Genomic DNA, 12,500 nt, shown 5'->3' with positions numbered 1-12,500 from the left:
ATAAACAAGAAATTATGTTTTGTTAGTTATTTAGAACAAAACTATTACACACACATACACACACACACACACACACACATACACGTTCATGTTCACACACACACACACACATACATACAAGCACGCAGATACACACATAAACAAACACACACACACACCTGTGCACAAACAAACACAGCACACAAACAAACATGCACAAACACTCCCACACACTTATATCCACAATTGCGCACACACACGCACACTAACGCACACATGCTCACACACATAAACGTGTACACATATACACTCACATACAACCCCCCCACTTACAACCACAATCACACACACACACACACACACACACACACACACACACACACACACACACACGCAGATGCACACATTAACAAACACACACTTGTGCACAAACAAACATACACACCCTCCCTCACCCACACAAACATGCACACCCACACACTTACATCCACAATTGCACACAAACACTAATGCACACACGCTCACACACATAAACATTTACACACACACACACACACACACACACACACACACACACACACACACACACACACACACACACACACACACACACACTCACATACAAAAACCCCCCACTTACAACCACAATCACACAGACGTACACACACACACACACAAACACACACAAACACGCAGATACACACATAAACAAACACACACACTTGTGCACAAATAAACATACACACCCTCACAAACACGAAAATGCACACAGACAAACACACGCAAACACTCCCACACACTTATATCCACAATTGCACACACACACACACACACACACACACACACACACACTACACACACACACACTAATGCACACATGCTCACACACATAAACGTGTACACATACACACTCACTTACAAACCCCCCCACTTACAACCACAATCACACACACACACACAAATACGCAGATGCACACATAAACAAACACACACTTGTGCACAAACAAGCATACACACCCTCACACACACAAACATGCACACAGACATACACACACACAAACACACCCACACACTTATACCCACAATTGCACACAAACACTTATGCACACGTGCTCACACACATAAACATGTACACACACACACACACTCACTTACAAAAACCCCCTACTTACAACCACAATTGCACAGACACAAATACGCACACACACACACACACGCAAACACACACACAGACATAAATGTGCACACACGCACACACACACACACACACACGCACACACACACACACACACACAGACATAAATGCGCACACACACACACACACACACACACGCACACACACAAACACACACACAGACATAAATGCGCACACACACACACACACACACACGCACGCACACGCACGCGCACACACTCACCATGGCCACCTCCGCTTCAGGAACTCCTCTGAGTCTGGCGTAGAACTGCAGATGCTCTCGTCCCGTCAGCAGATCATCGATGGCGTCGAACTGCGGACAGTAACCCATGTTCTGCTGCACCTGCTGCATCTCAGAGCGGATGCTGAACACACACACACACACACACACACACACACACACACACAGAGAGCTTGATGGTAAACAAACAATGGCTTATCATAAGCATCTCATCGATAATTAGTGACACAGTTGGCATTAAGAAGGAACATAGAAATGTGTGTGTGTGAAGGGGCTAATGATACACTGAAAACTGATAAGCAATGTGTTACAGCAAAAAAAAAAACCCAGTTGTTATTGTAAAGCATTTCTTTCCTAACGCATTACTCCCAACCCTGATCTATAAACGTGATGTGGTAAATTTGCTGCTTTCCTCTGCTGTACCTGTATCCGTTGATGAAAGCGTCTCCTGCGGTCGGACGGATGTCTCCTGTCAGCATTTTAAAGGTTGTGGTTTTACCTGCACCGTTAATTCCCAGCAACCCAAAACACTGAAACACACAAACACAAACTCTACTCGCAGCTCAAAAGAGGACCAAGAGAGCACAAATCCAGGACACGCACGGATTGGCTGCTTTAGATGTCAATCACACATGTTTGTGTGCTCATTTGTGTGTGTGTGTGATTTGCATGTACCTCTCCAGCAGGAACACCCACACAGATCTTATCCACAGCTGGAGTCAGTTTCTTACGGTACATCTGGAAGACAGAAATGATAAGCACAATCACTCCTGATGCTAAAGTTTTATGTGCAGCAGAGACTTGATATGATATCCTCAGTCGCCCTCTGATTAGTTTAAACACAGAGGATTTACGTGAGTCGAGTGTTCAGCGATCTTAATCAGGAAACACGTGTGTGTGGATAGAAAAGCTGCGATGTTTATATTGAGGACGGTGCTCTTTAATAAATGTACATCTTTCTGAGACGGTCATCGATCAGTGATTTACCCTATCCCGTCTGTTATTCTGAGGAGAACTGCGCGATGGATGCTGGAGTATTTAAAGGATGCAATAATGTCATATATGTAATGTAATTATATGCATGTGAATGCAGTCGGAAGGCATGTGATGGACGGAGTGAGTTTATCAGTGCAGTGCTGATGATTCAGGGCTTCAGATGATTTCAGTGAGATCCCACATCTGCTGTCTGAGAGACTGATTGCAGATCAGCACAATCAAACACTCATGACTAATCACTGAAGCCCTGCGAACACCTGCAGCATCACACACACACACACACACACACACACACACACACACACACACACACACACACACACACGGACACACACACAAACGCACACACACACACACCTGCACATCAGCCTCGCTTGCACATATAGTTACACATTCACACACATGCACGAACATAGACAAACACACACACTCACACACAGATACACACACACGCACAAGCATGCACACACACACTTTAGTTTAAACTACAGCATTAGGTCATTTGTTCATATTACTATAGTAGTGTTACCATAGCAACTCGCAAATTCACCACAACAGATCAATTATTATAGCTGTTGTGTTACCATAGCAACTGCAGAATCACAATAGAACAACTACTATAGTTGAGGTGTTACCACAGCAACGGTAAAATCACCACAACAGATCAATTACTATAGTTGTTGTGTTTCCATAGCAACTGTAGAATCACCACAACAGATTTGGTACTATTGCTGTTGTGTTACCATAGCAACTGTGGAATCACCACAACTGATCACTTACTATAGTTGTTGTGTTACCATAGCAACTGTAGAATCACAACAACAGATCAATTACTTTAGTTGTTGTGTTACCATAGCAACTGTAAAATCACAACAACAGATCAATTACTTTAGTTGTTGTGTTACCATAGCAACTGTAAAATCACAACAACAGATCAATTACTTTAGTTGTTTTGTTACCATAGCAACTGTAAAATCACAACAACAGATCAATTACTTTAGTTGTTGTGTTACCATAGCAACTGTAAAATCACAACAACAGATCAATTACTTTAGTTGTTTTGTTACCATAGCAACTGTAAAATCACAACAACAGATCAATTACTTTAGTTGTTGTGTTACCATAGCAACTGTAAAATCACAACAACAGATCAATTACTTTAGTTGTTTTGTTACCATAGCAACTGTAAAATCACAACAACAGATCAATTACTTTAGTTGTTGTGTTACCATAGCAACTGTAAAATCACAACAACAGATCAATTACTTTAGTTGTTTTGTTACCATAGCAACTGTAAAATCACAACAACAGATCAATTACTTTAGTTGTTGTGTTACCATAGCAACTGTAAAATCACAACAACAGATCAATTACTTTAGTTGTTTTGTTACCATAGCAACTGTAGAATCACCACAACATATTGATTATTATAGTTGAGTTACCATAGCAACTGTAGAATCTCGTCTACAGATCAGTTACTATTGTTGTTGTGTTACCATAGCAATTGTAGATTAAAACTGGATTATCCGAAAACTTCGGCACTTTCAAAGACAGATCGTCAGCCTCCCGTAAAGAAGGAAGTGGATTTCTGACGAGCAGGAAGTACCTTAGTGAGGTCACAGATGTGCAGCAGGTCTTTCTGGGCTCCGCCGTTATAAACTCGCTCTCGTTCGCGGGCCACGTCTTCATCCTCCTCCGCTGATGAAGTAAACGGAGACTTCACGGACCTGTCAATACAAGTTTGTTCATTTAAGGTGAACACTACGTTTGACATTGGTATATAGACACAAAGGGTGCCATTAGCATGAATGCTAGCGTGGATGCTACACGTATTAATTTCAAATATATCTCATATATTTATATATTTTATTTCATGGTCTGTTAAAATTCTTGATTCTGATTGGCTGGGAGGTGTGCAGTAAAGCAGTTGATTACATGCTTGTCTGGAATACTGGATTCTGATTGGTCAGTTTGTGACATTCTAAAGTTTGTTATTACCAGATGACATCCGCTGAATAACACAGACTGGTTTTCAGGCTTTGCTCTCACCGTGGTTTGCAGAAGAACTTGTACTGGATCAGGAGTGTGACGGCGAACATGACGGCGCCCTGGATGGACATGGCAAACAGATTCTTGCCCACCATATTCCAGGTGAGGGGATTCACGAAGCGGTCTTCACCTGAGAAAACACACACACACACACACATCAGATTTTGTGTGGGAGTGTATGAGCATGTGTGTAAGTATGTGTCAGTGTGTATGCGTATGTGTGTGTTTGTTCATGTATATAAGTGTTTGTGTGTTTATATCAGTGAACGTGTGTGTATGTGTGCTAGTGTGTATGCATGTGTGCATTATATGTGTATGCATGACTGTGCGTGTTTATGTATGTGTATGCGTGTGTGTGTTTTACCCAGGTTTTGGTAGAGTGTGGCCACCGCCTGGTTTTTGGCCATGTCCATCAGGCCTCGTCCCAAACAGAAATGAGGAAACACCAGCAGAGCCTGTTTGACGATGTCATTGATACGAGTAATATTCTGGAGAAAACACACACAAACACACACACACACACACAACATTAGGCTTCAGTGTTTGACTGAGTGTTTCTCATAACCGCAGTGTCTTTTTCAGTATGATGTCTGCACTAGTACAGTATATAGTAATATATATTTATATCTGAAGTCAATGAAATATAATTGTGATGGTATTTGAGCACTGTACGGTTCACACAGCTGAGGGAATCATGGGAAGCTTTTCTTGCTTTATGTTCATTCATCATCACAATCACCAGAAACCGAGACTCTCACAGGGTTTATACTGACCCATATTCTCTAACACACACACACGCACACACACACGCACACACACACAGACATACACACACAAACAGACACACACACAGACGCACACACACAGTGGCTACAGAGAGAGAAACAGAGCTGTGATTGGCTACAGAGTGAGAAACAGAGCTGTGATTGGGTATTGAGTGAAAAACCGAGCTGTGACTGGCTGTAGAGAGAGAAACAGAGCTGTGATTGGCTACAGAGAGAGAAACAGAGCTGTGATTGGCTTTAAAGAGAAAAAAAAGAGCTGTGATTGGCTATAGAGAGAGAAGCAGAGCTGTGATTGGCTGTAGAGAGAGAAACAGAGCTGTGATTGGCTGTAGAGAGAGAAACAGAGCTGTGATTGGCTTTAAAGAGAGAAACAGAGCTGTGATTGGCTATAGAGAGAGAAACAGAGCTGTGATTGGCTATAGAGAGAGAAACAGAGCTGTGACTGGCTGTAGAGAGAGAAACAGAGCTGTGATTGGCTACAGAGAGAGAAACAGAGCTGTGATTGGCTTTAAAGAGAAAAACAGAGCTGTGATTGGCTATAGAGAGAGAAACAGAGCTGTGATTGGCTATAGAGAGAGAAACAGAGCTGTGATTGGCTATAGAGAGAGAAACAGAGCTGTGATTGGCTTTAAAGAGAAAAACAGAGCTGTGATTGGCTATAGAGAGAGAAACAGAGCTGTGATTGGCTATAGAGAGAGAAACAGAGCTGTGATTGGCTATAGAGAGAGAAACAGAGCTGTGATTGGCTTTAAAGAGAAAAACAGAGCTGTGATTGGCTATAGAGAGAGAAACAGAGCTGTGATTGGCTATAGAGAGAGAAACAGAGCTGTGATTGGCTATAGAGAGAGAAACAGAGCTGTGATTGGCTATAGAGAGAGAAACAGAGCTGTGATTGGCTATAGAGAGAGAAACAGAGCTGTGATTGGCTATAGAGAGAGAAACAGAGCTGTGATTGGCTATAGAGAGAGAAACAGAGCTGTGATTGGCTTTAAAGAGAAAAACAGAGCTGTGATTGGCTATAGAGAGAGAAACAGAGCTGTGATTGGCTTTAAAGAGAAAAACAGAGCTGTGATTGGCTATAGAGAGAGAAACAGAGCTGTGATTGGCTATAGAGAGAGAAACAGAGCTGTGATTGGCTATAGAGAGAGAAACAGAGCTGTGATTGGCTATAGAGAGAGAAACAGAGCTGTGATTGGCTACAGAGAGAGAAACAGAGCTGTGATTGGCTACAGAGAGAGAAACAGAGCTGTGATTGGCTTTAAAGAGAGAAAAAGAGCTGTGATTGGCTACAGAGAGAGAAACAGAGCTGTGATTGGCTTTAAAGAGAGAATCAGAGCTGTGATTGGCTTTAAAGAGAGAAACAGAGCTGTGATTGGCTGTAGAGAGAGAATCAGCTGTGATTGGCTACAGAGAAACAGAGCTGTGATTGGATATCGAATGAGAAACAGAGCTGTGATTGGATATCGAATGAGAAACAGAGCTGTGATTGGCTGTAGAGAGAGAAACAGAGCTGTGATTGGATATCGAATGAGAAACAGAGCTGTGATTGGCTGTAGAGAGAGAAACAGAGCTGTGATTGGCTGTAGAGAGAGAAACAGAGCTGTGATTGGCTGTAGAGAGAGAAACAGAGCTGTGATTGGCTGTAGAGAGAGAAACACAGCTGTGATTGGCTGTAGAGTGAGAAAGAGAGCTGTGATTGGACCAAAGGAGTGTTAGCAGACTCTCTTCACTAAAGAAGACACTTCTGCAGCATCGTCTGCCATTCCCCATATCTTTATCCAGCATGAACGTCCCTCCGAGAGACAAAGTCCAGTTTTAACGCATCGCCTGTCAATAACGTCAAATCAGCTCCAGCGCAGGCTCTCGGAGACGCTTTATTAGCAATAAAACATCAGCTCGGGGCAGAGAGGATTGTGGGTAGAGACACAGAGAATGAAGAATGAAAGACGCCAGTTTCTCTCCAATAACACACACCCTGGTCTCGCTCAGCAAAGGTGCTGTTTTGAGCTGATTTGAGCTCTTCACGCTCACCAAACATGCTGAATAACTTATAAAGGTATTCATTTTTAATAACTTTCAGGAAAACAGCTAAAAAAAACAGACTAAAATGATATTCTCATCAGTTCTGAAGGCAAATGGGAGTCCAACCTGGTACTAGTAAGGTGTACCTAATAAAGTGGCCGGTAAATGTATATTATTATGAGTATATTGTATTAAGTATGTGTGTTTAACTGTGTATGTGTGTGGGTATGTGTGTGCGTGTGTGTCTCACCGGGTCGTCGAAGAGCTCCATGACGAAGGTGGCGACGCTGCCGTTGATGCCGATGAACAGGTTGATGCAGGTCAGAACCACATACGCTGTGCTGGGAACACTGAAGACGAACGAGAACGGGTACATCATCGGAGTGATGGACCACCTGCAGGACACACACACACAGGTAAATGATCACATATGAAAACACACACACAGACACACACACACACACACACACACACACACACACACACACACACACACACACACACACACACACACACACTGACCCGTAGAGCGCCAGCAGCAGGATCAGCGCAGGCAGGTTTGGTGGAGAAACGTAGGACTTTTGTTGGAAACAGAGGAAGATGATGATGACGATCACACACGGGACGATGTAGTTACACTGAAACACACACATACACAATACATCAAATACTTTATTTTGTAATAAATAATAAGGATGTTATTATTATTTTAAGCATTAAGCTCATTGCAATCAGATGCTAAACCAAACAAAAATAATAATAATAATAATTTTTACAGCAGCTTAATATTTAATGAGTTGACCTGGTGATGAAATTATGCGTGCAAATAAACACCCCATTCCAACCCATCTGTGAATATAAAACACATTTAATGGGAGGGAAATAATTAAAATGGAACAAACGTAAATGAACATGTATATTTTTGTATTATTAGATCCTGTTGTGTTTTTTTATTGGATGTATCTTGCTAACTTATAACAAAACCATGCTGAACATTATGTCGCAAACCCCGTTCATCTCCTTTGACACTAATTGATCCATGCGTGAGTTATTAGCGGAGGTTATTCGTCTCGCTCTGAGACTGTAATGTGCGTTTCTGCCTGGGCCAGTGGAGCCTGTGAAGCGTCTTCAGCGCTGAATTGATGGAGTTTTAATCGAGTTTTAATTAGCTATCTCAGCTCCTCTTTTTAGTGCTCATCCGTCTCTCTCTGGACAGTGTGGAAGTGCTCAGAGGCCATGCGTTATTATAGTTTTCTTTCTTGTTTTCTCACGATCACCAATTCATTTTTTTGGTATTGCGACATTTCGAAAGTTGTTTTCTCGTTATCACAACTTAATTTTTTGTTAGCAGCTTAATTTTGTCATTATCTCAACATATCAGAATGTATTTTCTCATTATAATAACTTATTTTTATTATTTTGACAATTTAAAAGTTATTTTCTCGTTATCTACACAATCGAAAGTTGTTTTCTCATTATTACAATTTAATGCTTTTTTGCTATCTTGAAATACTGCAAGTTGTTTTCTTGTTATCGTGACTTAATTTTGTCGTTATCTCAACATATCGAAAGTTGTTTTCTCATTATCACGACTTTATTAATTAGTTTATTTTGACATATCAAAAGTTGTTTTTTCGTTATCACAATTAATTTTTTTGCTATCTTGACAAGTCACAAGTTCTTGTTATCGGGACTTAGTTTTTGTTTTCTCGACATATCGAAAGCTGTATTTTCATTATTACAAGGTAATTTTTTGTTATCTCGACAAATTAAAAGCTGTATTCTCGTTATCTTGAAATATCGCAAGTTGCTTTCTTGTTATCGTGTCTTAATTTTAGCGTTATCTCAACATATCAAAAGTCATTTTCTCATTATCAAGAGTTAATTATTAGTTTATTTTGACATATCAAAAGTTATTTTTTCGGTTTCACAATTAAATTTTTTGCTATCTTAACAATTCACAAGTTCTTGTTATCGTGACTTAATTTTTTGTTTTCTCGACATATCGAAAGCCAAATTCTTGTTATCTTGACATATTGCAAGTTGGTTTCATGTTATTGTAACTTAATTTTTAATTTTCTCAGCATATCAAATCGAAAGCTGTATTCTCATTATTACAACTTAATTTTTGTTATCTTGACATTTCGCAAGTTGTTTTCTTGTTATCGTAACTTACTTTTGTTGTTATCTCAACATATCATAAGTTTTCTCGTTATCATGACTTAATCTAAATTTTGACATATCAAAAAAAAATTCTCATTATGACAATTACATTTTTTTGCTATCTTGACATATCGCAAGTGCTTTTCTTGATATCGTGACTTAATTTTTTAGTTTCTCGACATTTCGAAAGCTGAATTCTCATTAATACAACTTAACTTTTTGTTAGCTCGACATATCGAAAGCTGTATTCTCGTTATCTTGACATATTGCAAGTTGGTTTCATGTTATCGTAACTTATTTTTGTCGTTATCCCAACATTTCAAAAGTTGTTTTCTCGTTAATTAGTAGTTTACTTTGACATATTGAAAGTTGTTTCTCGTTATCACAATACTTTTTTTGCTATCTTGGCATATTAAAAAATGTTTTTTTGTCAATGCGACTTTTTTTTTCTTGTTTTCTCGTTGTCACAACTAGATTTTTTCTGTTATCTCAACACATGGAAAGTTGTTTTCTCGTTATTATGACTTAATTTTCTCATCACCTTGAAATATCGAAAGTTGTTTCCTTGTTATTACAACTTAATTTCTTCGTTATCTTGATGTATCAAAAGTTTCCATGTTATCAAGACTTGATTACATATTTAAAGTTCTTTTCTCATTATCAAGATTTAATTTCAACTTGATCTTGACATATCTAAAGTTGTTTTCTCGTTATCACAACTTAATTTTTCTTATCTCAACATATCGAAAGTTGTTTTCTTGTTATCACAACTGAATTTTTTTGTTGTCTCGACATATTGAAAGGTGTATTCTCGTTATCATGACTTGGTGTACCATGTCCCAGGCGAAGTTGGCGAGCCAGTAGATGGTGGGATTGACGCCGCTGACGAACTGCAGGTGTTTGGCTTTAGTGACGCGTTCCTGGATGAGAAACAGCACGAAACTGGCTGGTATGAAGGACATGGCGAAGATCACGCAGATCGCCACCACCACGTCTGTAGACGACGATGCCCTGAAACACAAAAAGACACAAATTCGCTGAATTTACCAGTCAAAAAAGAGGAATCTGCCCAGATGACAAAGTACGCTCGTCATTCATAGTAAATACTACAGTGTCGTAGTGTATTTAACCTATACAAATGTAAATAGCTTGGATTAATCAGTTGTGGCGATTCTACGGTTGCTATAGTAAAACAACAACAATAGTAACAGATATGTTGTGGTAATTCTACAGCTGCTATGGTAACACAACAACTATAGTAATTGATCAGTCGTGGTAATTCCACAGTTGCTATGGTAACACAACAGCAATAGTAACAGATCTGTTGTGGCGATTCTACAGTTGCTATGGTAACACAACAACAATGGTAGTTGTTCTGATTCTACAGTTGCTTTGGCAACACAAACCACAGCACAATGATGACAACAGACTCACAGTGCTGCTGTTGAGAGCTGTTCTCTGGTCAGGTTGAGCGGGTGGTTGAATGTGGTGATGCCGTAATCTTCAGGTCTGCGTCCCGCCGGCAAATTCCCTCTCAGAGCGCCGTTACTGGCCACATTCAGGAACGACACCAGAGAGTGCCAGCCCGGATTGTAGAACCACACCTGCGCGCACACGCACACGCATACACACACACACACACACATGGTACAAAAACACATAAGCAAATGGACAAACACACAGAGACAAAACATGGTTAAAAAATCACATGCAACAACACACATAAAACATACACAATGACACACACACATTCAGGCACACACACATACAGACAAACATGGTAAATTGCAACATTATAAATATTTCCAGGCATTGATGCTGCTTTAAAACACTTTATTGTATGAAAGCAGCAGGGAAATAAAGGTGATTACTTTAGGTACATTTGGTTGCACGTTTCAGATGACAAATCCACTAGAGGGCGCTGTATGCATTTGAGTAAATCTAAAATACGTTATGTAGGGAATAAATTGTAAAGTGTTCATTCTACCCACAAAAAGCAGTCAAGATTGCAGATTCCCAAACATTTAGGATGAAGCAGGTATTTCCAATAAGCCTGTGCTGATCATTTCTTACCTTCATATTGTCTCTGGTGCCCAACTCCAATAAAAACAACCGAATGGCCTGGAAAATATCCTCAGACTGCTTAAACTGCAGAAAGAGAGAGAATAAGAGGTTAAATTTTAGTTCTCTAAGGAGAACATTTATTTCAGCATTTTTGTGAACAACACCTAACCACAAATACAACAATATAACTTTTTTTTGCACTGACACACATGTAAATAACAGAGTTGATGTGTTTGGTCTTAGTGGAGTAGATCTGCTACAATGCTGCTGCTGCTTTAATTATTATAGCAATTATAAGTTATTATAAGTACCAAGGCCTACTACTGCCAGTATATAAACAGTCATGCAGTCAGAGAATATACAAGTAACACACTGCTGCTGTAAACATAACATATATGTACCCCCAAAACAAGGCATAAGAACATGAAGACAAAACAAACCAATGAAACTTGATCGTTTGTAAATAAACCATTGCATTAACAATATGCATATATCCAAATAAATGAACAGAAATAGAACAGATTAACCCCCCCAAATAATATTTATAATAATATAGGTATTTCCAAAAAAATTAACTGAAATAGAACAGATTAATGTAATGTTGAACATGATCCATTTACCTGGGTCTAATCCTGATTCTATTTTTTAAACCAAATTAAAAATTATATAAATAAATAAATAAATAAAATATAAAACAAACCAAAATAAAGCAGAAAAATAAAAAATAATAAAATAAAATAATAAATACGTAAAAAAAACTAAATAAATTCTCATAAATAATAAATTAAATTAAATGACAAATTATAAAAAAACAAACCAAAATAAACAAAATTAAAATAGAAAAAATCTATAAAAATTTTAATCAAATTAAATAATAAATGCATAAAAAACAAAACAAATAAAAAAATTTAAAAATTTGAAAAAACAAACCAAAATAAAATAGAAAAAGTGATTTAAAAATAAAATATAAAATAAAATAATAAACACATAAAAACAAAACAAACAA

General features: G+C 38.9%; 1 protein-coding gene across 2 annotated transcripts in view; it reads right to left on the bottom strand.

Annotated features, from left to right (window-relative positions):
- LOC101883122 (phospholipid-transporting ATPase ABCA1) overlaps nucleotides 1–12,500 on the bottom strand; it is a 157,656-nt gene that overhangs the window by 7,353 nt on the left and 137,803 nt on the right. For both annotated transcript variants that reach the window (XM_073907702.1, XM_073907701.1), the window contains exons 35-45: nucleotides 11,504–11,578; nucleotides 10,865–11,034; nucleotides 10,264–10,441; nucleotides 7,790–7,905; nucleotides 7,518–7,662; nucleotides 4,825–4,948; nucleotides 4,461–4,590; nucleotides 4,018–4,138; nucleotides 2,091–2,153; nucleotides 1,839–1,945; nucleotides 1,398–1,539 (exon numbers count right to left, since the gene is read on the bottom strand). In XM_073907702.1, coding sequence (XP_073763803.1) covers nucleotides 1,398–1,539; nucleotides 1,839–1,945; nucleotides 2,091–2,153; nucleotides 4,018–4,138; nucleotides 4,461–4,590; nucleotides 4,825–4,948; nucleotides 7,518–7,662; nucleotides 7,790–7,905; nucleotides 10,264–10,441; nucleotides 10,865–11,034; nucleotides 11,504–11,578 — 1,371 coding nt within the window. The remainder of the gene's footprint in view (nucleotides 1–1,397; nucleotides 1,540–1,838; nucleotides 1,946–2,090; nucleotides 2,154–4,017; nucleotides 4,139–4,460; nucleotides 4,591–4,824; nucleotides 4,949–7,517; nucleotides 7,663–7,789; nucleotides 7,906–10,263; nucleotides 10,442–10,864; nucleotides 11,035–11,503; nucleotides 11,579–12,500) is intronic.

Source organism: Danio rerio, chromosome 7 (genome assembly GCF_049306965.1).
Source record: "Danio rerio strain Tuebingen ecotype United States chromosome 7, GRCz12tu, whole genome shotgun sequence".
Taxonomy (NCBI): Eukaryota; Metazoa; Chordata; class Actinopteri; order Cypriniformes; family Danionidae; genus Danio; species Danio rerio.
This window is presented reverse-complemented; position numbering and strand designations above follow the sequence as displayed.